Genomic DNA, 27,294 nt, shown 5'->3' with positions numbered 1-27,294 from the left:
ATTAAATCCAGTCTGCTAAGTATGTCATCTTTTTTCTTTTCCAACTGGTAAGTTTACTAAAAACAGTGAAAACCTTTATATATATATATACTATCTTAATTCTCCTAATACTTGTTTTACAAATAAGAAAAGTTGAGTAAGTTAAATTATTTGCTGAAAGTCCCACAGTTAATAAGTGATTGAGTCAGAATTAAAACTCAGCATTCTGGCCTAAATCCTGTATGACTGGCAAAATTAAATGTTTTCCAAGTTTTCATTAATGTTTTGTATTGCCTTGAATTATTCATTAGTTTAGTCATTCTTTTTTTTTTAAATACAAAAACTGTGCTAATTCTATGTACCTGCTGGTATTATTATTTTTTTTACTAAATGCATAATCTCTTTACATCTTTATCACGCCAACTGTGAAAAGTGCTCAACGGTTCATCCACCCGTGTGGCCTTTCATGACAAGTTCCACAAAAAGGTCAAGAAAGACTCTGAAAGGAGCGGGGTAGGGTCTTGTCTCATCTGAAGTCCTGGAAGGGGACAGACGATAAACACACTGGCTGCAAGTCAGCACAACCAGATGCCACTTCTCAGTGAACAGCATTCGCAATATCCTGGGGGAAGATCCATATCCATTTATTTTTTCTCATATCCACAAATGTAATTTTGCATCATTTTCCCCCTTTGCTTCATATTTATCAGAGTGTTTTTCATGTTAGTTTCATTTTAATCAATAATCCATCACATTTCTGTGATTACCAATTACTAGCCAAGTAAAAGAAACAGATTAATGAAGCTCTACTATAAGAAACATAAAGAGTAACAAAGTAACTCTAATGAATTTAAAGAAAGCGTCCTATTTGCCAGTGCCTGCCTTCTGTGTTGTTAAAAACAACATGCTAGGGAAGATATTATATATTTTAGTTCAGCACAGAAAGCCCTGGGGAGGAGAATTAAAGAGCTAAACATTCAGTAAATAGAGTCTAAAAGTTGACAAACAAGGCGCCCCTGGGACACACAGCAGCATGCAATGCCGATGAGATTAATGGCAAAACAGTAAGTTTCTTTCTTAACCAGCCAGAGGCTAGCATAAAGAAGCAAGAAAAATAACACTCAGCAACTCCTTCTGCATTCTACCTTAAAAGAAAACAGAATTCTAAGACATGCTCTCATCATTCTGGGAGAATATTTATTAGAGCTTCAGGGAAGGAGGGAGAAAAAAGTACATACAAAAAGTCTTTGCTCTTGTATGTCTTTCTGTATTTAGGCATTATACTCATAAGTGCTGTCTTTCTTTATAGAAAGGCTAACTTCAAAACAATCTTAGCCTCCTTAGAGCCAGTGTAATAGAAAATCCATTCTTTCTGCATAACTTCATTTGGTGTTAATACTCATATTAAAGATATTATTTGGAGTTTATCATTCCTAACTTCAAACTGATAGAGGGAAATGGCTAGCTTCAGTTTGTGCATTATCAGTTTTACTATTCTGAGTTCTTCAGAAAAAGTGAAGAACTCAGCTTTGATGATAATTGTAAATTCATGTGAAGGGAGAGAGAGCATGGATTCTCACACGTGATGGTCTATACTAAACATGTAACAAGAACCAAATAAATAAATCCCCACTAAATACAAGTGGGGCTTAATAAATCTAAAGTTAATTAAAGTTGGTCTCTTTCCTTATAAAAGTAAAAACAAAGTGTAAATGAACTTTAAAAAATTATGTTCAAAATGCTCTGTTTTCTGATACAAGCATCACGATTTGTAAACATCTCCTTTAAATAGGCTGGCTTAACCGTGGTGATGGTTGCATAACTCTGTAAATACACTACAGACTACTGACCTGTACACTTTAAAAGGGAGAATTTTACGGTATGTGAATTATATCTCAATATAAATTGTCATACAATTAAAGGCATGGAACCTTTTCCTCCCAGATTTGATGTTTAAAATTTTAACATGCAGTTGTCCAGAAAACAGTATCTAAAACATCCAGGTCTTCAACTTGATAATTAAGATCATTCTGTTTCTCAAACAATAACCCTGATGTTGAACAGCAAGACTGAACAAGTACCCTCACTATCAAAATAGCACTTTAGGTTCACTTTAGATTTAACAGCAATATTGTTAGCTCATATTTATATATGATTCAAATAATTTAAACGATGGCTTCTTTTTGGATATCTGCTTGCAGTAATATGAGCTCCAAGTGGTCAGGACCATCTACATACAGCACCTATTTTGTTTTGTTTTATAATAGCTTTATTGAAATACAATTCACATATAATAACATAGCATCTATTTTTAGATTTTATTCATTCATTCATTCTAGAGACAGGGGAAGGGAGGGAGAAAGAGAAGGAGAGAAACACTGACGTGAGAAACATCCATCGGTTGCCTCTCAGCTGCAACCCAGGCATGTACCCTGACCAGGAATCAAACTGGCGACATTTTACTATGTGGGACAATGCCCAACCAATGAGTCACACCAGCCCTGGCATATTAACACATATTTTTAAACAATGGTCAAAGTTACATTATACTTAAAGTAAGCTCTGGACCCACTATCAAAATAAACTGAAATGATGACTACTGTTGTATAGAAAAAATGACAAATCATTGAATGTCTTCCAAAAAGCCTTGAGACATATCTTTTGTCTAACACTAAAAAAGAAATACTAATACTAAAAAAGAAATACATACCATCAAACTGAAATGAAATTGTGGAACAGAGACCAAGTTATGAAAATAAAAGTGCAAGTCTTCAAAAACAATTTCTCATCATTTTGGATTTTTCAAATTCATGAAAAGAGTATAAAGCCAAATTTTAACCAAAAAAGATGTCCATAGCACATTGATTGGTATGCCCTACATGGTTCCTGCCACAGTAAAAAGGATTTTATATTTTAAAAGAATTCTTAAGTATGAATGGGAATATATATGTACACTAATTCAATTAATACTACTGCTGGGTATGAAATTCTATGAATTATTATACTGAGGTAACAGTGATTATAGTATAATGGTTGTGGTACTGAGTTAAAATTAATTTCAGAATATGTATTATTTTTATAATTTGACCCATGTAAGATATAGTATAACATGTGAAAACTAAGAGGACTAACTATAAAAACAATGTACCCAACAGGAAAATATCAATGTAAGTGATAACCCTAGAGGTAAAAGAAGTTACCTGAAATTGGTGGAGTACTAGATTATACTTTGTAAAATGTGTGTGTGTTATGCACAATCTGAACATTCTGTAAAGTATTCTTAATGTTGCAGATACTTTGAAAATTTGGGAATGTAAAAGAGAAGACCCTAGATGCAAATGAAACCAAATGTCAAAGAAGCAAGTGACATCAACAAGATGACACAGGTTGTTCCTAAAGGTTGTTCCTAACTTTGCTTCCCCCTCACAAGAAAAACTAACAACTATTCAAGAACAAGACACCTCTGAGAGAGGCTTGGAACATGAAGGTGAGCCGTAAGCACCTCCCTGTACTGCAGAGACCAAGACAGATGGCATTAGAGAGGTAACAGAAGTGGCTACACATTGATTTTATTTGCCCCTCTCCCAGGACAGGGCAGTACCATGTGGAGAGGTCTCCTCTGGGTCTCTGGCTTTTCTAGTAAGAAAAGAGAACCCAGGGGGAACACTAGCACCCACCCCAGCACAGTGGGTCACTTTGCAGGAGCCCCTACTCTGATCTTGCACCATAGAAGTTGCAGGGGATCTGCGAGGCTCAACAACTGGGAATCTGTGATGGAGAAGGGGGCAACGCTTCCAATCACCAGCATGGAGATCTTCGCAAATGGATGTCATCCCAGCAGAGCCCACGTAGTAATCCCAACCAGTGGCTTTGCTTATCTGCAGAACCAAGTCAGAGGTACACTCAGACCAGGGAACTTGGCAGAGTGCAGATCTGCCTGATTAAAATCCTCAAACGAAGGGGTTTGCTAGCCATAGAGCCTGGTTTGCTTATGCCCAGGCAAGGAGCTGAATCACAGCCTCACCCACTACAGAGAGTATCTTCTGGCCCTATCTGACCAGAAGGGCTGGAGACAACTCATGGATGCTGTGTGGCCCAGTGGAACTTGTGATTGAGAGGCAGGTGGGCAGAGGTTATAAAGTGAACAAAACCAGTGGCCCTATTTGTTGAGAGAACTTGAGGTGTGGGTTGGCTTGAGTTTAGACAACAAAGAGCTTTACTAGCTATTGAGATGCTTCTCCCCTGTGCCCAGGCAGGGACTTTAATTCAGAGCCCTGTTCATTGCTGAATATAGCCTTCAGCTATCTGACCAGGAAACCTAACCAGAGCACATGGGGAAGTGTATAGACCATTCTTTAGCCCTATGCACAGTGGCACTTGAAAAGAGAGTGTAGCTGGTGGCATCCCCTGTCTGCAGAGCGAAAGTGGTGGCCTCTCCTGACCAGAGGTCAATGAACATTCTGGCTTGATTCAGGTCCCCAAACAACGAGCTGTACAGGTCCTAGATCTCATCCTGCTGCCCTGCCAGGACAGGGAAACTAATTCATAGTTCCATTACTACTGAATATAGTTGCAGTCCTGACTATCTAGCAAGCCTGACCAGAGAATCCAGGCAATCTGGAGCCCCTTCTACAGCCTTACTTGGGCAGGGAACCAAGCCAGCAGTGCTACCCAACTGTTCAGCCAGTGGCAATCCACCTCCATGCCTACACTCAGAGCTTGAACAGTTGCCTGACCCCAAAACAGACCATAACAGCAGCCCACCTGCCCAAGGACATTACTAGCAGACACACCCAGAAACCTGAACTAATTGGTGAAGTATTGTCTCTGCCAAAGCAAAGCTATAAATTCTGAAAAAGGAGCCCAATTATTCAAATGCACAGATACCAATGTAAGGAATCAAGGATGATTAAAAAATCAGGTAACTGTGATACCACCAAAGAAAACTAATAAAACTCCAATAACTGACCCTAAATAAATGGAGATCTATGAACTATCAGACAAAGAATTCGGACTCACTCTCTTAAGGAAGTTTAATGAAATACAAGAAAACACAGACAGTCAACTAAACAAAATTAAGAAAACAATGCATTAACCAAAAGAGAAGTTTGACAAGAAAGTAGCAACTATCCAAAAATGAAAAACAAAACAAACGTGCAAAAAACCCACTAGAAATCCTAAAGTTGAAAAATACAATAACTGAACTGAAGAATTTAATAGAGAGTTTCAAAAGCAGACTTGACCACACAGAGGAAAGAATCAGTGACCTGGAGAACAGGACACTACAAATGACCCAGTTAGAGGAGCAAAAATAAAAAAAAAATGAAATCAAGAAGGCCTGTGGAAATTATGGTTCACATGAAAAGAAACATTATTCACATTACGGGAATTCCAGAAGGAAAACATAAAGTGAAAGGAACAGAAAGTACATTTAAAGCAATGATGGCTGAAAACTCCCCAAATCTGGGGAGAAAAATGGACATCCAGATTCATAAGGCCCAAAGGACACCAAATGGGTTGAATCTGAACAGGGTTACACCAAGACATATTGTAATTAAATTGTGAAAAGGCAAAGACAAAGAAAGAATATTAAGAGCAGCAAAAGAAAAGACAGAAGTTACATACAAGGGAACACCTATAATTTCTCAATAGAAACTTTTCAGGCCAGGTGGAAAGGTGATGACACATTCAAAATATTAGGGAAAAATGGTCAACTAAGAATTGATACCCAGCAAATCTGCCCTTCAAAAACAGCAGAGGGATAAAGACTTTTCCAAACACACAAAAACAGAAAGTTTGTTATCCCCAGACCTGCCTTATAAGAAACGCTAAAGGCAGTTCTTTCAGGAGGTTAAAAAAAAACGTTAATTAACATCATAAAGAGGTAGCAGGAATCTCATTGGTAATGCTAAATATACAGTCAGAGTTAGACTCTACAATATGGTAATAGTGGTGCATAATTCACTTACAACTCTGGTTTGAAAGTCAAAAAAAATAAATGAGTAAAAATAACCATAACTACAATAATCTATTATTAGTAACATAATACAAAAAACATGTAAATTATAACAGCAATAACCTCAAATGTGAGGAGGAGGAGAAGTAAAAGGTTTACAAATTCTATTGTAGTTAAGTTGTTTTCAGTTTAAAATACAGTGTTATAAGTTTAAGATATTTAATGCAATCCTCATGGCAACCACAAGGGAAAATCGTGTAGTAATTACACAAAGAACAAAGTAAACAAGTCAGAGCACACTGATACCAGAAGACATCACAGCACATCGAAAAGGGCAGAAGGATGAGTAACTAGGAACAGTGAATACACAAAAACAGAAAACAATGAACAAAAAGTCCTTGCTTATCTACTTTAAACATAAACAGATTAAATTCTGTAATTAAAAGATACAGAATGGCTAAACAGTTTTAAAACAGAGAACCAAAATCCAACAACACACTTGCAGTGAGAGGCTCACTTTAGTCTTAGAGATACACATGGGCTGAGAGTACAGCAACACAAAAGGGTATTTCAACAAATAGCAAACAAACAAACAAACAAAAAGCAGGGGTAGCTATGCTTATATCAGACAAAACAGACTTTAAGCTAAAAATGGTAATGTAGATAAAAAAAGGTCATTATATAATGATAAAGGGACCAATCCACCAAGGAGATACAATAATTGTAAACATTCATGTGCCCACCACTAGAATACCTAAATATATAAAGCAAAAACTAATAGAGCTAAAAGGAGAATAAACAATAATTCAATAATAGTGGTGACTTTAACACCCCATTCTCAACAATGAATGGATCATCCAGAGAATCAATAAGATCTGATTTGAGCAACACTACAGATCAAATGTATCTAGCGGACATACACAGAACATTCTATCCAACAACAGCAGAGTACAGATTCTTCTCGAGTGCACATGGAATATTTTCTAGGATAGACCATCTGTTTGGCCACAAAACAAGTCTTAGCAAATTCAAGAAAACTGAAATCATACCAAGTATCTTCCATGACCATGATGGAATGAAATCAGAAATCAGTAACAAGAGTAAAACTGAGAAATTCATAAACTCATGGAAACTAAACAACACTCTCCTAAACACCAATGGATCAAAGAAGAAATAAAAGGGGAAATAAAAAATTTTCTTGAGACAAAAAAAATGGCAACACAACAATACCAGAACTTGTGGGATGCAGCAAAAGCAGTTCTAAGAGGGAAGTTCATAACAACAAACACCTACATTAAGAAGGAAGATCCTAAATAAACAACCTAACTACATCTAAAGGAGAAAAAAAAAACAAGCAGAGCCCCAAATTAGCAGAAAAAGTTAATAATCAAGTTTAGAGATGAAATAAATCTAATAGAAAACAGAAAATAATACACAAAGTTGACAAACCTTAACTAGACTAAGCCAGGGGGAAAGGAAAGAGAACCCATGTTAACAATATAAATGAAAAAGGAGACATTACAATGGATACCACAGAAATCGAAAGGACCATCTGCACCCCCATGTTCACGGCAGCATTATTCATAAAAGCCAAGACATGGATACATCTTAAGTGCCCACTGATGGATGAATGGATAATGAACTTGTAGCATGTATATGTGTGTGCATTATAGGTATATAAAATATGCGGAAATCCTACCATTTGCAACAACATGAGTGAACCTTGAAGGCATTATGCTAAGTGAAGTAAGTCAGGCATAAAAAGACAAATACTGTATGATCTCACTTACATGTGGAATCTAAAAAAAAAAACTAAAAAAGAGATCATGCTTGTAGTTACCAGATGTGAGGGTGGGGGAAGGGAAAATTGGAAGAAAGTGGCCAAAAGATACAAACTTTCAGCTATAAGATAAACAAGTACTAGGAATGTAACATATAACATGACCACAGTAGCTACTACTGCTATATGACATATAAGGAAGTTGTTAGTAGAGGAAATCCTAAGCGTTCTTACAAAAGGAACATTTTTTCCTTTTTATTTTCTTTTTACTGTGTCTATATAAGATGGATGTTAGCTGAACCTATTGTAATCGTTTCACAATACATAAAAATCAAACCATCTTCCTATATGCCTTAAACTTATACAGTGCTATATGTCAATTATTTCTCAATAAAACTGGGGAGAAATGTTCAATGAAGATGGTATAAAGTGTCTAGTTTAGGAAGAAAGATACCACACTGAAACAAAGCTACATTTTTTATAAAAACATTTTTGGGACTAGCATAAAATAATTCTGAAAGAACAAACAGATTTTTTTCTTTTTGTCTATATAATCCTTCACCGTACAACTGCTAGGGCCCTTTCAACGTCAGGTCACTGAGACAGTATTCACACATTCAATGAAATAATGGTCACAAGTCACCCAGCAAACCGTGAGGCAAAATTATTTAATTAATTCAACCATCAGGTGCTGAATAGCTTCTTTCTACCTGGTACCATTCTAGGTAGATTTAATCCATTTTATAAAGATATGTCTTTTTGCTGTAAACAAAAATTTATTCTTTTAGGTAGTTCATTTTATTTCATTTATAATTATCTCAATTGAAGATTTGGATTGATTCCAGTACTTATTAGTATTAGCATCAATTTCCTCACCTGAAAATAAAGATAAAATTACCTCTCTTACATTGTAATTATAAAAACTTAAAAAAATGAAATATTTGAACTGATCCATAAACTATTGAGGCTTGTTTAAAAAAATACATGATAAATCACAAGGAAGTAAGTGTGAAAAGTGGGGTACAGAGAAAACTAAGGAAAGAAAAGCTAGGGTAAAGTTAGTATGTCATGGCTCTTAGATTTCTAGGAAACAGTAATCAGCTACACAATCCACTGTCCACCAGGTGAAAATGAACTAACTATACACAGATGCAAAAGTATTTCTGGTACTAACACTTGTGAGAAATTTCTCCCTTAGGCCCACATAAAGAAGACAATGTGTAACATAAAACAATGTTCTCAACAACATCCCAACTGTGAATACAACATATTTCAGTAGATAAGTACATATAACACTATGGCTAAAACACTGGAATAAATGTTAGCCCTGAGGAAGCAGATTCTATAGTTCTTTGTGACTTAGAGATCTGACAGCAAGTAACTGCACTCTTGATAACCATCATTGGCACTTTCAAAGTGTGATCCACCTTTTATGAGTCAGCATACCTGAATATATATAAATTCACGAGACAAGTCAGTGTTGTATAGAATTTTAGGAGGATCTGCATTAGGCCCTCACATTTGTTCTCTACCACTCAGAAAGTGGTACAAGCTAGTGGTTAAGAACAAGAGTGTAAGAGCGAGACTGCCTGTATTAGCCCACCTCTGCTCCTCAAAAGAAGTGTCAGTGAGCGTTGGCAAGTTATTTAATGGCTTTCTACCTCTGGAACCTCCTATGTAAAGTGAAAATAGTAATACCTATCTTACTGTTACAAAAATTAGATAAATTAATGTAAAAGGGCTTAGGACAATACCTCACATGTAGGGAGCTGTTATTGTAAGTGTAGAAAATTTATGAACCAGTATAGGTTGGTTGGATTACATGGTTAGTATGAAACCAACAAAGCCTAATCAAGAACAGACTGACAGCTGTAAGAGGGGGACTGACTGAAAGAAGGTGAAAGGATTAGACAAAGAACATATATGAAGGACCCATGGACATGGACAATGGTGGGGTGATTGACTAAGTGGGGGGTAGGCTGGATAGAGGGGGGCAAAGGGGAAAAACTGGGACAACTGTAATAGCACAAATAATAAAATATTTTTTAAAATATTGTAATAACTATGCATGGTGCCAGGTGGGTACTAGAATTATTGGAGGTATCACTTCATAAATTAAATAAATGTCTAACTGCTATGCTATACACCTGAAATTAATATAAAATAATACTGAATGTCAACTATAATTGAAAAATAAAATAATAAACACTAATGAAATTGTACACTTAAGTACTATGGATAAATTAAAAATAAAACATGGTCAGAAAACCAGTTTTGACTGTTCTAAACAAATTTCTTACATCCTTAAACCACGGGGCTCATGTGCCTGAAAATCAATCAGAATATGATTCTGAAGAGTTCAGAATTACAATTTAACTTTAATTCGGGCTCTTTATGTGAAAGATTGGACATTGATTAGAAGGACTGGGGCTTAAGAACTGGAATAGGATCACTAAAACGAGGTTTATTTACACCGAGTTCGTTTAAACCAGAAGGCTCCATCCAGAGACACGCAGAAGCACAGGGACCCCTGCCCTGTTTGGGGCGGCATAGAACACGTGTTTCAGTGATGGCTCATTACGCGTGTACAGTACGTGCATCAGCACTTTTACTCTTCAGATCTTTAAGTGGCACTGCTCTCTCATCAGCCACTCTTCACCTCCACTATCCTGCCACACAAACACACAGGTGATACACCCACAGCATCTGTTTCAGAAAAGTTAACTCTATTAGGTACATGGACTGAATATTGTAAAAGAGTCAAATTTCTGTAAATTTAATTTTTTTAAAAAAACCTGTCCAATCAAATGCATACAATTCATAGCAGTAAATTATAATGTAAGCAAGAGGCAACCTGAGTTCAAAATACTTGAATCTAGCAGGCAATGTGTACTCACTTTCGCTGTAGCAGAAGGCAGTAATCAACTATGACAGGAACCATATCCTGTAGAGGAACCATAAAGACAGCATCAGCACCTTATCTTTGTCCAGTGGCTCACTGGTTAGACACAACATAAAATGAAAGTGGTCTGTTTAACACTTTGGGGGAATACAACTTTATACCATGTTTTTGGTAAACAATTTGGCGCTATGTGTCGAAAGTCTTAAAAATGTGAAACCATTTTTACACTGACATTCTATGTGGAGAGTTATCCTAATATTTTTAAGAAAAAAATTTATAATGCATTAAGATATTCACTTCTGTACAAAAGCAGGAGGAGGGGCACAGGAGGAGGAAATAAGATTAAATATACTACATGGGAAAATAGTTAAGTAAATTTGCTATTAAATAAAATATTATATAGATATTACAAGTTTATCAAGAGTTTACAATAGCCTTATGATAAACGTTAGGCAAAAAATACGTATTCTCACAACTTTATAAAGAAAATTTGCAAAGAAAAAAAACAGAATAAGATACATCACATGGAAATAGATCTAGTTGGTTCTGTTGGTGGCTCAGATGATAAAGTCTGTGCATATTTTATCACAATCCTCCAAACCAGCTATTTTAAGTTGACTTAACTTCTCAGTTTCATAATATTTTGGTCGCTTTAAGTTCATCATGTGTAGACTCATATCAAGTGAAGAGCAACCTATAATTTTGGCCTTTTTTAAGAGAATCAGTTTGAGGGAGAAATAGCTTATTATGACTGAAAATTGTCATATAACCAGGCATCAGATTTCAGCAGTACTTTCACTTTCTCCTGGCTGCAGAGAAATGGTTTCCTTTTTAATAAATCCTAAAGGCCTAGGTTATTGGCAGAAAAAAATCCCTTCAGGAGGGAGAAGGCGCTATGTGAAGAGAATACTATATGCTAGCACTTGTTTGACAAAAGATCAAAACTGAGAAACGCTTATTATTTGAGGGAAATGTCAAAAAAAAAGCACCTATAACCCTGAAAGGATTTTAGGGCAATTCCTGACCCATCTACCTGATTCCTTTATTCTTCATGACTACATTTAAAATCTTCAATATTCTTCATGACTACATTTAAAATCTTACTTAGATTCTTCAAAAACAGTAAGTGAAACCATACATTTGAACAGTGTTAAAGCTTTATCAAATTTCAACCCTGAATGAGAATACAGTAGGCCAGATAACCTGGGGCTGGGGCGGGGGGAGGGGGCAGGGGCGGGAATCTCCCTAGAAATGCTGGGGAAATTTGAATGAACATTGTTGAAAATACACAGCTGAGCTCCCAAGACCAGAGTCAAAAAACGAAAAGGGAACTAAAAACTAAGCTATAAGCCCTGAGATCTCAAATTAAGACTGTCCTATAAATTTTTTGGTCACGTAAGAGCTTGTGTTTTAATGTCAAAAAGAAGCCGAGGTCTTAGAATCTTGCAACATGAGAAATTTAAAAAAATATCTGGCTAAAATCAGATTCTTGAAAAGCTGCATCCTTTGTAGAAGGAAATTAGAAAAAAATCTGCCTATGGACAAAGAAGGATGGCAAGAAATGTCTGTCTCAGCCTGGACTCGGTAGAGTAAATTTGTCCTCTCCAAGAGTCCACAATAAAGACCTGCCCGAAGGTGGATTTGGGATTTGAATTTACATCATCTCCTTAGTACGGAACAATCAAGATATGAAAGTAACACAAAAATGGCCCCGCCCTGCCTGGGTAGCTCAGTTGGTTTGAGCATCATCCTGATATGCCAAGGGTACTGGTTTGATCCCCAGTCAGGGCACATACAGGAATCAACCAATGAATGCATAAATTAGTGAAACAACAAACTGATGTTTCTCTGTCTCTCTAAAAAAATAAATAAACATTTTAAATTTTAAATTACCCTTAAAAAGAATACACTCTTGAGGTACTTGAAAAAAGCAAATTCAGAATCTCTACAGAGACGGTGTTTAACACAGGCAAAATAAGTTCTACTGATAAAGCCCCACTGCAAATGTACTTAAAATAAAAATTTAAAGCACCTCATGAAATAATGCATCATGAGTGAACATCAGCAGAACTACAAACAGCACAGGTAGACGGCTAAAACTTCAAATATAATTATCAGGTAGACATTATTAAAGTATATTTTTAAATTATTAAAGACATACGGAAATACGTGCCCAGCCTGGTACTAGTCTAAGGAGACGTGATAGGGATAGTGGAGAGTAAAATGGTCTGATTCACACCTTCAGATCCCTTCGGTGATTTTATGCTGCGGGGGTCTAGAAAACCCAGGCTGAAGACAAAAGGCTACTACAGTGGTCAGAGAAAGGAACAGGGGACCAAACTAGGTAGTGATAGTGGGCATAAAACAGCAAACAGAATTGAGAAGTATTTATAAAGTAAAACTATAGAGCCTGGTGACAACTTGGTTGTGGGTTGGAAGGCATAGGGAGAAGTCTATAACAACTCCTAAATTTCTAATTTAAGTGATGGTTGACTGACAATGTCATAAAATGAGATAAGAAGTGTGGGAGGTTGTCAGAAGGAAGACAGTAAGCATAGCTTGGGCTATGGGAAATTTGAGGAACATCTTTACTTAGATGTTGAATAATAAGAAATTGGATATAGTAACCTGAAACATCTGAGTTAGAATTACAGATTGCTAAGTCATGAGAGGGAACAAGTATATAAATAAAATTGACTACAAGAAACAGAGGTAAATATCACTGGACAATGGGGTAAATCACAAGGAAACCCAGTATTTATGATATAGTCAGAGGATGAAAAAAATTCAACTCAGTAATAATCACAGACGTGTTAAAAAGCAGAAGAACACACAGGCACAGACATCTACAGGGTATAGAATATCAAAAAGGAGTGGTTACCACTGTTTAATACAGCACTGAGGATGAGTAAGAAATGCAAAGTGTTTATTGGCTTTAGCAATTAAGCTATCATTGGTATGTTTTGTAAGAAAGTGTTGTATTTTCTTGATTAAATTGTAAGTACAATGATGGGAGAGGTCCAGCCTGCAGCGAATTCAGTGGTGAATGAAAGATTTGTGTGAGGGAAGGAAGTAAAATGGAAAAAAAGGAGGAGACTGAAGAGGGGGAGAGGGCAGAAGGAGGGAAAGAGGAAGGTAAAGGGAAAAGATCAATATAGCATAACTAGAATCTCTAAATAAAAAAAACTAAAACAATAGAACAGAATGAATAGTTTGAGATAATTCAAGAAAATTTCCCTAAAAAAATAAAATAGACATAAAGCTACATATTGAAAGAATACATTGTATGCTAGGGGAAAAAAAGTCTACAATGATTTCATGGGCAGACACAACACAGTAAACTTCCTGGATTCCAAAAAGTAAGAAACAGCGAAGAAAAGACATCAGTCAATTTTGAAAGGGAGAAAAAAGTTCTGGCTAGCCTCATGTCTCCCTACAGTGGCATTCAATGAAAGATTATAGAGCAATATTTTCAAGATATTTAAGAAAGCCAAAATGTTTTTCACTATAAAAGCTAAGGACCAACAATTTAAAGATGCAACAACTCAAAGAATACTGTTCTCATGAGCCCTTCTTGGAGAAACTGCTGCGGCAACCAAGAAATGACTAGGGAAACTATAGCAAAAGCACTGGTGATGAGCACGAACTATATTTAACTATAAATGTAAGCCTAAAACAGCCAATCTAACAATGAGAAAAAGATTTACATTAAAGACAAATTGGAAGGAGAAAGAGAAAAGAAAGTGGAACAGGTAGAAGCCAGTTCACTGGCTTCATCTGTAAACTGACAGTTAAAAGATATCCTTTAAAGCTCACAATTAAAATTGTAACTAGAAGCATGTTTAATATTATAAAAGCAAACTAAGATAACTGTCAAAATCTGGTGATGGAGAAGGGGTTAAAGAGGAAGAAGGCAAAAGAAACATACTAATTTTTATCATAGCAAGGAACTATGCCCAAGAAAATAGAGAATTGAGGTTACTATATAATGTTATAATGATAAAGGTATTCATTGGAATTAAATACACATTCCTAAATATCAGTAGTACATGTACAAATAAAAAATAGAGTAAGTGGTAAAAGCCTTTCTTTAAAAATAAAAATATTTGGCTTACCTCACTTAAGATTTTCACATTGAAATCTGAAAAAGCAACAATCTAAAATCTCAAACAGCAACCCACCAATGCTATAATGTGGACAAAAAAGGGGTTTCATGATAAATCTAACTCAAAGTAACCTCAGAGGGCGATCCTAACATAAATTCCTAACTGGGCAGGTCATGGAGGGTAGTCAGTCACGCTCCCAGCCTATAAAAAGGTTTGTCTTCACCTTAAGCAAGCCCTATGCATTATTTTTGTGCATCTAGGTTAACCCAGCTTTGAAGTTCCTCTTTTTCGAGTATTTTAGAAACACAGCCACCCTCAAGGGAGCACATAATCTCGTTAAATGTCCTATCATCCAAACAATCACAGAGCTATCCCCACCTTGCTTTCTCCCATCTTCATTGAACCTTCTTTATTCTCTCCTTAATTCCAAAAGTATAAAAGAAACTGCAAAACTGTCATTCTCTATAGCACTTGAGGTCTTGCTCCCCAGCATGTCATCAGTTTGGCTCAAATAAGTTATTAGAAAACATCTCCACAGGTTGTTGACACTACGTTGTAAGCAAGAAGCATAAAAAGTAATCCAGAAAGACTGAAAATAGAATGATAGGCAAAAGTATACCATGTAAAGAAATATAAGGGATTGTGAACTTTCTATCAGATAAAGTAGAATTCAGGCTAAAATGGTATTAAATGAACAAATAAGTTATAGTAAAAATAAATTTCCTATTTCTATATGCCAAATTCCTATATAGTACATACTAAATTATATGGCACCGGTGTTCATACAGCAGAAGATAAAATAGAAGGAAAAATAGAGAAAAGAACACTGGAAAAGGGCACTTTGTTTCTCCCAGGTCATGAGAAACTGGGTAGACCACAATGGGTAAGAGTTTAGAATATCTAATGATTAATTTGTAAAACTGGACTGATAATGACCTATTGTCTGTGAAAACACACAAAGCACGATATTTCAGGTGCTCACGGAACGCTGAAGGAAACCGGCCATGTACTGAGCCACAGAGAAAATCTAAGTAAACTCCAAAAGTAGAATTAGTACACAGAACATTATCTGATCACAATACAAGAAAACCAGAAACTAATCACATATCATAAGATGTTCTTTGCACATCAAAAACTAAAAACTTTCTCTGAAATTCTTCAGAGAAGGAATACCAGTCAAGATGGAAGATTATGTACAAAGATAATAATGAAAGTGGTACAGAATGAATTAATAGTCTTAAATAAGCCTATAAATTGACATTTTTTAGAACATTCCATCCAAAGGCAACAGAATATACAAACACTTTCTAGAAAAGATTTATTTTATTTTATATATTAGATCATAAAACAAGTTTTAAAATGAAAAAGATTTGAGTCATACAATGTATGTTCTCTGACCACAAGAGAATTAAATTAGATATTAACTAAAGACTGAAAGAGATGACATCAATATAGAGTCTTCAGATATAAAGATGGTAATTAAAAACATTATGAACAACTTCTTCCCAATAAACTTGAAAATTTAGATGCAATGTCCAAATTTCTTTAAAAATAGAAACTGCCAAACCTCACTCAAAAAGAAACAAATAAATAAGTAACATATTAAAGAAATTGTATTTGTAGTTAAAAACCTTCCTACAGACCTCCAGCCAAGATGGAAGTGTAGGTAGTTACACTTTGCCTGCTCACACAACCAAATGAATGACAACAAAAAATTTTTGAAAACAACCAGAACTGCTAGAAAACTGAACTGTATGGAAGTCTGACAACCAAGGAGTTAAAGAAGAAACATTCATCCAGACTGGTAGGAGGGGCAGAGACCAGCAGCTCGGCAGGAGAGGACACATGGCAAGGAGTAGCTAGAGGACTGTGTGGGTGAGGCAGCAGTTGGTGTTCCCACATCTGCATGTGGATAAACCAGGAGGAACAACTGGGGAGCAAGATAGACCATGCAACCCAGGGTTCCAGTGCAGGGAAAAGAAAGCCTCAAAATCTCTGGCTGTAAAAACCTGTGAGGGTTGTGGCGGTGGGAGCAACTCCCAGCCTCACAGGAGACTTTGTTGGAGAGACCCACAGGGTCCTAGAATGCACACAAACCCATCAACCTTGGAATTACCACCACATGGGCCCAATTTGCTTGTGGGTAGCAGGAGAAGTACAGGCCAAGAGCCATTGTTCCTTCTCTGACCCCCTCCCCCAATACAGTGCCACAATGCAGCAACGTGGGTTGCCCTGCCCTGGTGAATACCTAAGGCTCTGCCACTTACAACATTAACAGGTGCACCAAGACAAAGAAATATGGCTCAAATAAAAGAACAGATTGAGCCCCAGAAAAAGAACTAAGCGATGAGAAGATACCCAACCTATCAGATGCAGAGCTCAAAACACTGGTAATCAGGATGCTCACAGACATGGTTGAGTATGGTTGCAAAACAGAGGAAAAAATGAAGGCTATGAAAAGTGAGATAAAGAAAATATACAGGGAACCAACAGTGATAGGAAGAACACTGGGACTCAAATCAATGTTTTGGAACAGAAGGAAGAAATAAATGTTCAACCAGACAGAATGAAGAAATAAGAACTCAAAAAAAATGAAGAGAGGCTTAGGAACCTCCAGGACAACTTTGAATGTTCCAACATCTGAATCATAGGGGTGCCAAAAAGAGTAAAGGAAGAGCAAGAAATGGAAAAATTGTTTGAAGAAATAATGAAGGAGAACTTCCCCAATCTAGCAAAGGAAACAAACTTCAAGGAAGCCAGGAAGCCCAGACAGTCCCAAAGAAGTTGGATCCAAGGAGGAACACACCAAGGCACATCATAATTACATTACCCAAGATTAAAGAGAAGGAGAGAATCTTAAAAGCAGCAAAAGGAGACAGTTACCCACAAAGGACTTCCCATAAGACTATGAGCTGATTTCTCAAAAGAAACCTTGCAGGCAAGAAGGGGCTGGAAAGAAGTATTCGAAGTCATGAAAGGCAAGGACCTACATCCCAGAATACACTAGCCAGCAAAGCTATCATTTAGAATGAAAATGGATAAAGTGCTTCCCAGATAAGGTCAAGTTAAAGGAGTTCATCATCACCAAGCCCTTATTATATGAAATGTTAAAGAGACTTATCTAAGAAAAAGAAGATCAAAACTATGAACAGTAAAATGACAACAAACTCACAACTATCAACAACCGAACCTAAAACAAAAACAAAAACAAAGCAAACAAGTAGAACAGGAAGGGAATCACGGACATGGAGACCACATGCAGGATTATCAGCCAGGAGAGGGGAGAATGGGGGGAAAGGTACAGGAAATAAGAAGCATGAATGGTAGGTACAAAATAGGAGGAGGTTAAGAATAATATGGGAAATGGAGAAGCCAAAGAACTTGTATGTACAACCCATGGACATGAACTAAGGGTGGGGAATGCTGGGGGGGGGTGCATGGTGGAGGGGAATAAAGGGGAGAAAAAAATGGGACAACTGTAATAGCATAATCAATAAATTATACTTTAAAAAAAACCTTCCGGGGGGAACCAAGATGGCGGCGTAGGTAGACACACTGCGCCTCCTCGCACAACCAGAACTGACAGAGAATCGAACAGCAAGGGGGACTGACACCAAGGAAACAGAAAATAATCATTCATCCAGACTGGTAGGAGGGGCGGAGACGGGCACCGGGGTGGAGAGGACCCGTGTGGCTGTGGCGGGACTGAGACTGGCGGAGTGTGGGACAAATGGCGCAGGCAGTCCGAGCACTAGCAGACCCTGCGGCCCCACATTTGCACAGATAAACCCAGAGGGCTGGACTCAGAGTGGCGGAGAGTGGGGCAGGCAGAGTGGCGGGTAGCAACTTGTGGCACCACATTCGCCCACAGATAAATCAGACGAATGGCGGGCAGCGAAGCAGACCGCTGTGCAACCCAGGGCTCCAGCTCGGGGAAATAAAGCCTCAAACCTCTGATTGAAAGCGCCCCTGGGGGTTGGGGCGGCAGCAGGAGAGACTCCCAGCCTCATAGGAGAGGTTGTTGGAGAGACCCACAGGGGCCTAGAGTGTGCACAGGCCCACTTACTCGGGAACCAGCACCAGAGTGGCCCAGTTTGATTGTGGGTAGTGGAGTGGAAGATTGAAATCCGGAGGAGAGTGAGGCGGGCGCCATTGCTCCCACTCGACCCCTCCCCCACGTACAGCGTCACAGCGCTGCGACCAGCATTACCCCGCCCTGGTGAACACCTAAGGCTCCGCCCCTTAAAGTAACAGACACGCCAAGACAAACAAAAAAATGGCCCAAATGACAGAACACTTCAAAGCTCCTGAAAAAATACAACTAAGCGACGAAGAGATAGCCAACCTATCGGATGCACAGTTCAAAGCACTGGTTATCAATATGCTCACAGACTTGGTTGAATCTGTTCGAAAAACAGATGAAAAAATGAAGCCTATGCTAAGAGAAACAAAGGAAAATGTACAGGGAACCAATAGTGATGAGAAGGAAACTGGGACTCAAATCAATGGTATGGACCAGAAGGAAGAAAGAAACATCCAACCAGAAAAGAATGAAGAAACAAGAATTCAGAAAAATGAGGAGAGGCTTAGGAACCTCCAGGACACCTTGAAATGTTCCAACATCCGAATTATAGGGGTGCCAGAAGGAGAAGAGGAAGAACAAAAAATTGAAAACTTATTTGAACAAATAATGGAGAACTTCCCCGATCTGGCAAAGGAAATAGACTTCCAGGAAGTCCAGGAAGCTCAGAGAGTCCCAAAGAAGCTGGACCCAAGGAGGAACACACCAAGGCACATCATAATTACATTACCCAAGATTAAACGCAAGGACCTACATCCAAGATTACTGTATCCAGCAAAGCTATCATTTAGAATGGAAGGGAAGATAAAGTGCTTCTCAGATAAGGTCAAGTTAAAGAAGCTCATCATCACCAAGCCCTTATTATATGAAATGTTAAAGGGAGTTACCTAAGAAAAAGATGATCAAAAATAGGAACAGTAAAAATGACAGCAAACTCACAGTTATTAACGACCACACCTAAAACAAAAACGAGAGCAAACTAGGCAAACAACTAGAACATGAGGGTTGTCAATAAGGGAGTGGGAGGGGGAGAGGGGGGTAAAGGTACAGAGAATAAGTAGCATAGATGATAGGTGGAAAATAGACAGGGGGAGGGTAAAAATAGTGTAGGAAATGTAGAAGCCAAAGAACTTATAAGTATGACCCATGGACATGAACTATGGGGGAGGAATGTGGGAGGGAGGGGGGTGGGCAGGTTGGAGTGGAGTGGGGGGGGAATGGGACAATTGTAATAGCATAATCAATAAATATATTTTAAAAAAAACAAAACAAAAACAAACAAACAAAAAAACCTTCCTACAAAGAAAATTCAAGGCCTTGATACTTTCAATGGTGTATTCTATCAGACATTTAAGGAAGAAACAATACTATAATACATAAACTTCAAAACAATTAAAAAGAAGGGAATAATTCACAACTACTTGTATGAGGCTAGCATTATTCCAATACCAAAACTACACAAAGACATTATAAGAAATGGAGACAACAGACCATTATTCCTCATGAGCACACATGTTCACAAAAAATTAATAGTAATAATACATCATAATTAAGTGGGTTTATCCCAAGAATGCAGAGTTGGTTTAAAATTCAAAAAGTCAATCAATATAATTCATCATATCAACAAATGAGAAAAAAAATAGATTTATAGACACAGGAAAAAATATGACAAAAGCTAACACCATTTGCTCTTAAAAAAAAAAAAAACTTAGGAAATTAAGAATAGAAGAGAAATTCCTCAACCTGATAAAGGGCATCTTTGAAAACTAACAATGAGCATCATATTCATAAATCAAAGACCTAATGCTTTCCCACAAACACTGGGAAGGGACAAGCATGTCAACTCTTACCATTTCTATTCAACATCACACTGGAGACCATACTGGAGCCAGTGTAAAAAGGCAAGAAAGAGAGCTAAAAGAGATCAAAATTGGAAAAGAAAAAGTAATTCTGGTTTTATTCAGATGACATGAGTGTTTATGTAAAAAATGTAATGGAAAAATATTTTAAAAATTGCTAGAACTAATAATAAAGTTTAGCAAGATTGCAGGGTAGAAAATCAATATACTAAAATCAATTGTATTTCACATATCAAGCTGAAATTGAAGTTAAAAAATGTTCACAACAGTATCCAAAAATAAAGGAATATTATGCAATTATAAAAAAAGGCACCCTCAGCATTCTCCATTAACCAATATAAAAAGATCTCTAAGCTATATTAAGTGGGAAAAAAGAGTACAAAATCACAAATGTAGTTTTTTCTATCATTTGTGTTAAAGAAGGAGGAATTCTGGTATGTGGGTAGGTAAATATATATATATGTGTTTCTATTTATGTAAAGAAAATCTGGAAATATACTGAAAAACTTAGTAACACTGGTGATAAGCAGATGGGAACTGGGCAGATGGCATTAGGGGTGGGAGGGAGATTTTTCACTATATACATTTTTATACTTTTTGATTTTTGAATCACATGGATGTATAACTGATCCAAAAATTAAATTAATTTAATATTCTAAAAAGAAGAGAAGCCAGTACATAGTTGTGTACCATTGATCTCAATTCTATGGAAATATAACTGTCTGGGACTTATAGATAAGGATATATATACACCAGGCCACCGATGAAACTCAACTACATTTATATAAAAGCATCTACTATGGATCAGGCACATTGCTAGGTGCTAATGATACATATTTAACAAAACAGACATACCTTACTCCCTGGCACAAAGACTTTTAAAAAGTAGTAACAATGAAGTACCATGAAAGTTAAGAGAGGGGAAATACAAAGTGCCACAGAAACTTGTAGCAAGGAGGCCTAATCCAAGTCTGCCTTCCTGAAAGTGTGACATTTAAGGGGACACCTGAAAGGTATCACTCACCAATCAAATTGCAGGGAAGAAGCTCCAGGAAGGGAATAATGGCTGTGAGACAGTCTCGATGTGAGAGACGGCACGGAGCCTTTAGGAGCTGAGAGAGAGACTGTGGGCAGAGGCAGAAAGAGGAGACTGGTGCTGGATGAGGACGGGCACGCACACGCAGGACTCTGAATCATATTCTAAGGGTAATGGAAAACCACTCAAGGGGTTGTAAGCGGGGAAGTGAGTAAAAATTTAAGAATTGTGGCAGCATTACAAGTGGTTTAGACCTTTTTACTTTTGTCACAAAAATAAAAGTACAATGCCACTATTACATTAGAATACATGTGCAGACTTTCATTACTTCTTTGCCAGTCTCTGCTACTATATACCACTTGCCAATTCTCAGTCCCAATAGCACTTCTTAGTTCTCTTGGCCTGAACTCTCTCACCATCTGCAATTCCAAATTTCTGCTCACTTCCTTGCATTCTTTAACCAGGGGGCCCTGAAATGCCTTGAAAAGAGGACACACAGGAAACTTCCACTTCCAAGAAGATGGAGCAGACAAATTTTTCCCTATCCCTCCCACTAGCACAGCTAAGGACCCTGACCAGTGCAGATAACACCAACACACAACAACCCTGAAAGCTAGAGAGAAGGGCCTTCTTTTGCCCCTGTAACTTGTTTTCTGAGCCTACACAGCCTCACTGGTTCACTTCTGCTACCTCTGTAACTTTCTAAATAAACTTTTTCTTATAATTTGAAAAAAAAAGACATAAAATTTTTAAAAATTTCAAGTAACTCACAAGAATTCAGGAAAGACAACATAGAGAAACAAAAACTGAGAGAATAAAAAACAAAAAATAAAATGGCAGGCTTAAGCACTAACATATGAATTACTTGAAATGTAAATGGCCTAAATACACCAATTAAAAGACAGGTTTGCAAAGTGTATTAAAGAAGTCTGTAAGAAACTTGCTTCAAATATAACACTATAGGCAGATTGAAGATAAACTGATGGATAAAGATATATGATGCAAGCATTAATCAAAAGAAAGTAGAAGTTGCTATATTAACATTAGATAACACAAACTTTAGAGAAAAAAAAAAAGTTACAGACCAACAGGAACAGTGTAATGATAAAGGGTCAATTCTCCAAGAAGACACAGCAATCCTGAATGTGTATACATCAAACAACAGAGCTGCAAAACATGTGAAGCAAAAACTAATAGAATTGAAAGGAGAAATGAATCCAGTTCTATCTAGAGACTTCAACATCCCTTTCATAACAATTGATAGAACGATTGGACAAAAAGTTAGCAAGGATATAGAAGAACTCAGCAACACCATCAGCCATCAAGGTATCTAACTGATATTTTTACAACATTCCAACCAACAGCAGCCAGCAAATTCTTTCCAAGTGCCCATAGAACATACACCAGATAAACTACATCTAGGACCATAAAACAAACCTCAGCAAACCTGGAAGAACTGAAATCATATAGAGTGTGTTCTCCAACCACAATGGAATCGAATTAGAAATCAATAACTTAAAAAAAAAAACCCAGGAAAATCTGCAAACACTTAGAAACTAAACAACACAATTCTAAATAACCCAAGAATCAATGAAAAAGTCACAAGAGAAATTTAAAAATACATTCAACGGAGTGAGAATGAAAAGACACCATATCAAAACTGGTAGGACACAGTTAAAGCAGTGCTAAGAGAAAAATTAGAAAACAAAAGTCGCTTATCAATCTATGCTCTCAAAGCCTACGAAAAGGAAAACCAAATAAATCCAAAGCAAACAGAAGGACATGATAATGAAATTGAAAACAAAAATAAAACTGATACAGAGCCCATACATCAGAAAAATCAGTACAATTGATGAACCTCTAGCAAGACTGATAAAGAATAAAGAGTAGACACCAATATTAAGAATAAAGCAAGGGCTATCACTATAAATTCTGTGAACATCAAAATGATAATAAGGGAATATACTATGAACAACTCTACACACATAAATTTGACAACTTAGATGAAATGAATCAATTCCTCAAAAAACACAAACTATCATAAATGCAAATCTAAAGCACATTGAGGTATCACCTCACATCTGTTAAAATGGCTATTATCAAAAAGACAAGAAACAACAACTGTTGGCAAGGATGCAGAGAAAAGGGAAACATTGTACGCTCTTGGTAGGAATGTAAATTGATGCAGCCACTAAGGTACAAAATGGAGGTTCCTCAAAAAATTAAAAATAAAACTACCCTATTATCCAGCAATTCCACTTCTGAGTATTTATCTGAAGAAAACAACTTAAAAAATATATACATCCTCCATGCTTATTGTCGCATTATTTTCAATAGCAAAAATGGATGAATTGATAAAGAAATTGTTATACACACACACACACGACAAAATATTACTCAGCCATAAAAATAATGGAATCTTGCCATTTTTGACAACATGATTGGCCTGGAGGGTAATATGCTAAATAAAATAAGTCAGATAGAGAAAGACAAATACTATATATAAATCTAAAAAGAAGAAAGAAGATAGATGGAAGAAGAAGAAGAGGAGGAGGAGGAGAAGAGCAGGAGGAGAGGAAGAAGGGAAGAGGAAGAAAGTGGGGGGAGGGGGAAGGGGAGAAGAGGGAAGGAATCAGGCCTTTACCAATTGGGAACATTTAAAACCATAAACAAAATATTAGAGCAAATCTGTTTCCACATTTTAAGCCTCTTTTCTAGAATCTGATTATGAAGAGACAAGGTAGACTGTCTGGTAGATAACCCCTGGTGGCTATCAGGGGTGTCAAACTCATTTTCACCGGGGGCCACATCAGTTTCACGGTTGCCTTCAAAAGGCCAAAAGTAATTTTAGGACTGTATAAATGTAACTACTCCTTAACTAGGGGCAGGAGCTGGGCGCTGCCGCCGGGTAGAAACAAGGTGCCGGGCCAGATGAAACAAGGTAGAGGGCTGGATTCAGCCCTCGGGCCTTGTGTTTGCCACCTGGGTATGCCTGAAACTGAGCTAGGTGGTATAGGTAGCTCTCCATCTCCCCAGTGACAAGGGCCAAACTCATACTCAGCTTCCTGCAGGATCTGCAGTTGGAGCTGGGCAGCTGACATTCTAGCCAGGACTAGTGCACAACCACCTTGAGGAAACTCAGATGATTCCCCTACTTAACCCATTTGGAAGGTTGCTCTCACGTGGGCCCTAAAAGTAAGGAAAATGAAAAGCAAAACCCTCAGTCCATCCAGCCAGACATGGTCTATACATGCCTCTCCATGGGATGTTGAGGGATCAAGCCTGTGTGCAAATTGCCAGCCCTTCTGCCCCTAAGTTCAGCCTGTGCTATTGAATATCAATAAAATGAGGGATGAAAAGGTCCACAGAATTTACAGACATGGAATGAGAGGAAGGTGAGGAAATGGAAACAACTCTTAAAAGATGTTTGGCTTTGTAAGAATGCAAACAGGAGGCATAAGGGTGTTGGGTATGGCATGAGGCAAAGAAGGGATTTGTTTGCTGTGTTTGACTTTGTTTTGGGATAGAAAAGACTTGGCCAGAAGAAAAAGTGAGGTTTAACATGTATGAGACAAACAACACTTTAATGCCTCTCAATCCTACTAATTATTATATAAATAAATTTTAGTTATAGGTTCAAATCTTTCTTGGATAAATAAAACCCACAGCCTGTCAAAACATCACAAGATCCAAAAGTTATTTTTTATAGTTAAGACAGGACAAAATGTTGATTTATCTTTGGAGGAAAGCAGAAATACTGACCGGCATATATATTCTGACTCTAAGGAAAAGGTCAGGCCCCTCTTCAAAGGTGAAGAATAAAACTGAGGCAGCAGGCATGAGTGCCACCTGCTGGCAAAATACAAATTCTCAGTATTTTGACGAAGATAGAAGCCAGTCTTAACTGGATGAGAGGTTACAGGTTTCTAATGAGTTTCCTGATAATGATATAGAATCTCAAATCTTCCCATTCAGCAGAAAAAAAAAAAGTCTTTTAAAGACACTTCTGGTCAGTTTGTCATCCTCCTTTTATTTCAATACATTCAACAGCATAAATCCAAGAGTTCTTACATGTTAAAATGAGCACTGGGTCATTTTAAACTGGAATACACCTCGGAATTTCTGCGAGCCTGCCCTCTGCAGCAACACAGTAAATCCCCGTATGGCAGCCCTCCATCATCTGAAGGCACGCATGTCTCTAATTATTTTCTCCTCAGATTAAACAACTCAGGATTTTTTGGTAACTGTTGCTTCTAAAACCTCCCACTATCCCACTTGTGGGATATAACTTAGTCTATCAACAGTCTATAAACTGTCTTAGAGGTTTCCCCTTTTTACAGGTAGCCCAGGGGTTCTATTACTTTCCTTCATCTGGGCCTTCACACACTATTGGCTCAAAGGAAGTTGGTGTCAACTGAAACCCCACCCAGCTAGATTTTCCCAATCCAGTCCTCATGCAATTTAATTATTTGACTCTAACGAAGACTTGATGTTTACCCCTGTTAAATTTCATCTCATAATGATTTTGATGGCACTTTGTCACGATCATTCTGGACCTGATTCTTGGGGTCATCTAATTTTAACAAACCACTCAATAAATCTTCATCCAAATCAAAGATAAAAATGTGGATTTAAAGAGCCCTAAGATGTAACTAATACTAAACCACCAAAGAATACTCTTTGAGTAGCAATGTTTATCTAGCTGTGAATCTATTTACTATTTACTAACCTATTTCAGCCACGAGGAGGATAATGGGAAATTCACACAAATGCTCTTAATGAAATCAAGATGTTATGTAATAGGCATTTCATGAATACACTGTCCACATGTTCATTTCAAAAAGGCAATTTATGAGTTTAATAACATGGATATTCTTACATGAACTCATAAAAGATGTTCACAAACCACACTGGGGTTACCAGTAGATAGTTCTTGAAGTTCACTCTTCTCTCAAAAAAAAAAAATTATGCTTTTACACTAAAACTGTAATTACTTTATGATTAAATATTTAAGATTAGACACTTAATACAGTAGATCTGTGGCCAACTGTGCATGTACTTCACATATCCAAATGGGCCAAGAGCATCTTTTCAGAAGAAAATAGTCCTCCTGAATAAAATAAATTGTGTTCTTCTGTTTAGGCATCCATGCTTAATTGAGAATTCAAAATTGATCCAGAGTTACTTACAAATTATTAACAATGGCTCAGATTGTTCTAACAATATTCTCGGTCATAATTCAAAGAGTCTTGAGATTTGAACAATCATAATGTAACTATATATCACACAGGCTGGACTTAAGCTATTTTCTTAAATATATTTATCTGGACTTTTCCACTTTAAAAGCCATTCTCTGTGCTCATGAAAATGAAAGCAAAATAAGAAGTGTTCTTCTACAGTTGAGTGTAGCTGTCCAGATGTGGACCCTGCAGCCCAACTGCCTGGATTCTAATCCCAGGTCTGACCTTTAATCACTACATAACCTGAAACAGGTCACTTACCCTCCCTGTGCCTCAGGCACATTTGCAAAGAAAGGGGCATCACGTCAGTCTCTACCGTACAGAGTTACGATACAAATTAAATGAGTTAATGTGT

At 37.2% G+C, this 27,294-nt stretch overlaps 1 protein-coding gene across 2 annotated transcripts in view; it reads right to left on the bottom strand.

Moving 5' to 3' along the window:
• VPS8 (VPS8 subunit of CORVET complex) overlaps positions 1-27,294 on the bottom strand; it is a 259,421-nt gene that overhangs the window by 157,344 nt on the left and 74,783 nt on the right. For both annotated transcript variants that reach the window (XM_071220589.1, XM_024564321.3), the window contains one exon: positions 10,613-10,659. In XM_071220589.1, coding sequence (XP_071076690.1) covers positions 10,613-10,659 — 47 coding nt within the window. The remainder of the gene's footprint in view (positions 1-10,612; positions 10,660-27,294) is intronic.

The sequence above is a fragment of the Desmodus rotundus genome, chromosome 2 (assembly GCF_022682495.2).
Source record: "Desmodus rotundus isolate HL8 chromosome 2, HLdesRot8A.1, whole genome shotgun sequence".
Taxonomy (NCBI): domain Eukaryota; kingdom Metazoa; phylum Chordata; class Mammalia; order Chiroptera; family Phyllostomidae; genus Desmodus; species Desmodus rotundus.
The sequence above is the reverse complement of the archived record's forward strand: the minus strand, read 5'-3'. Positions and strand labels throughout refer to the sequence as shown.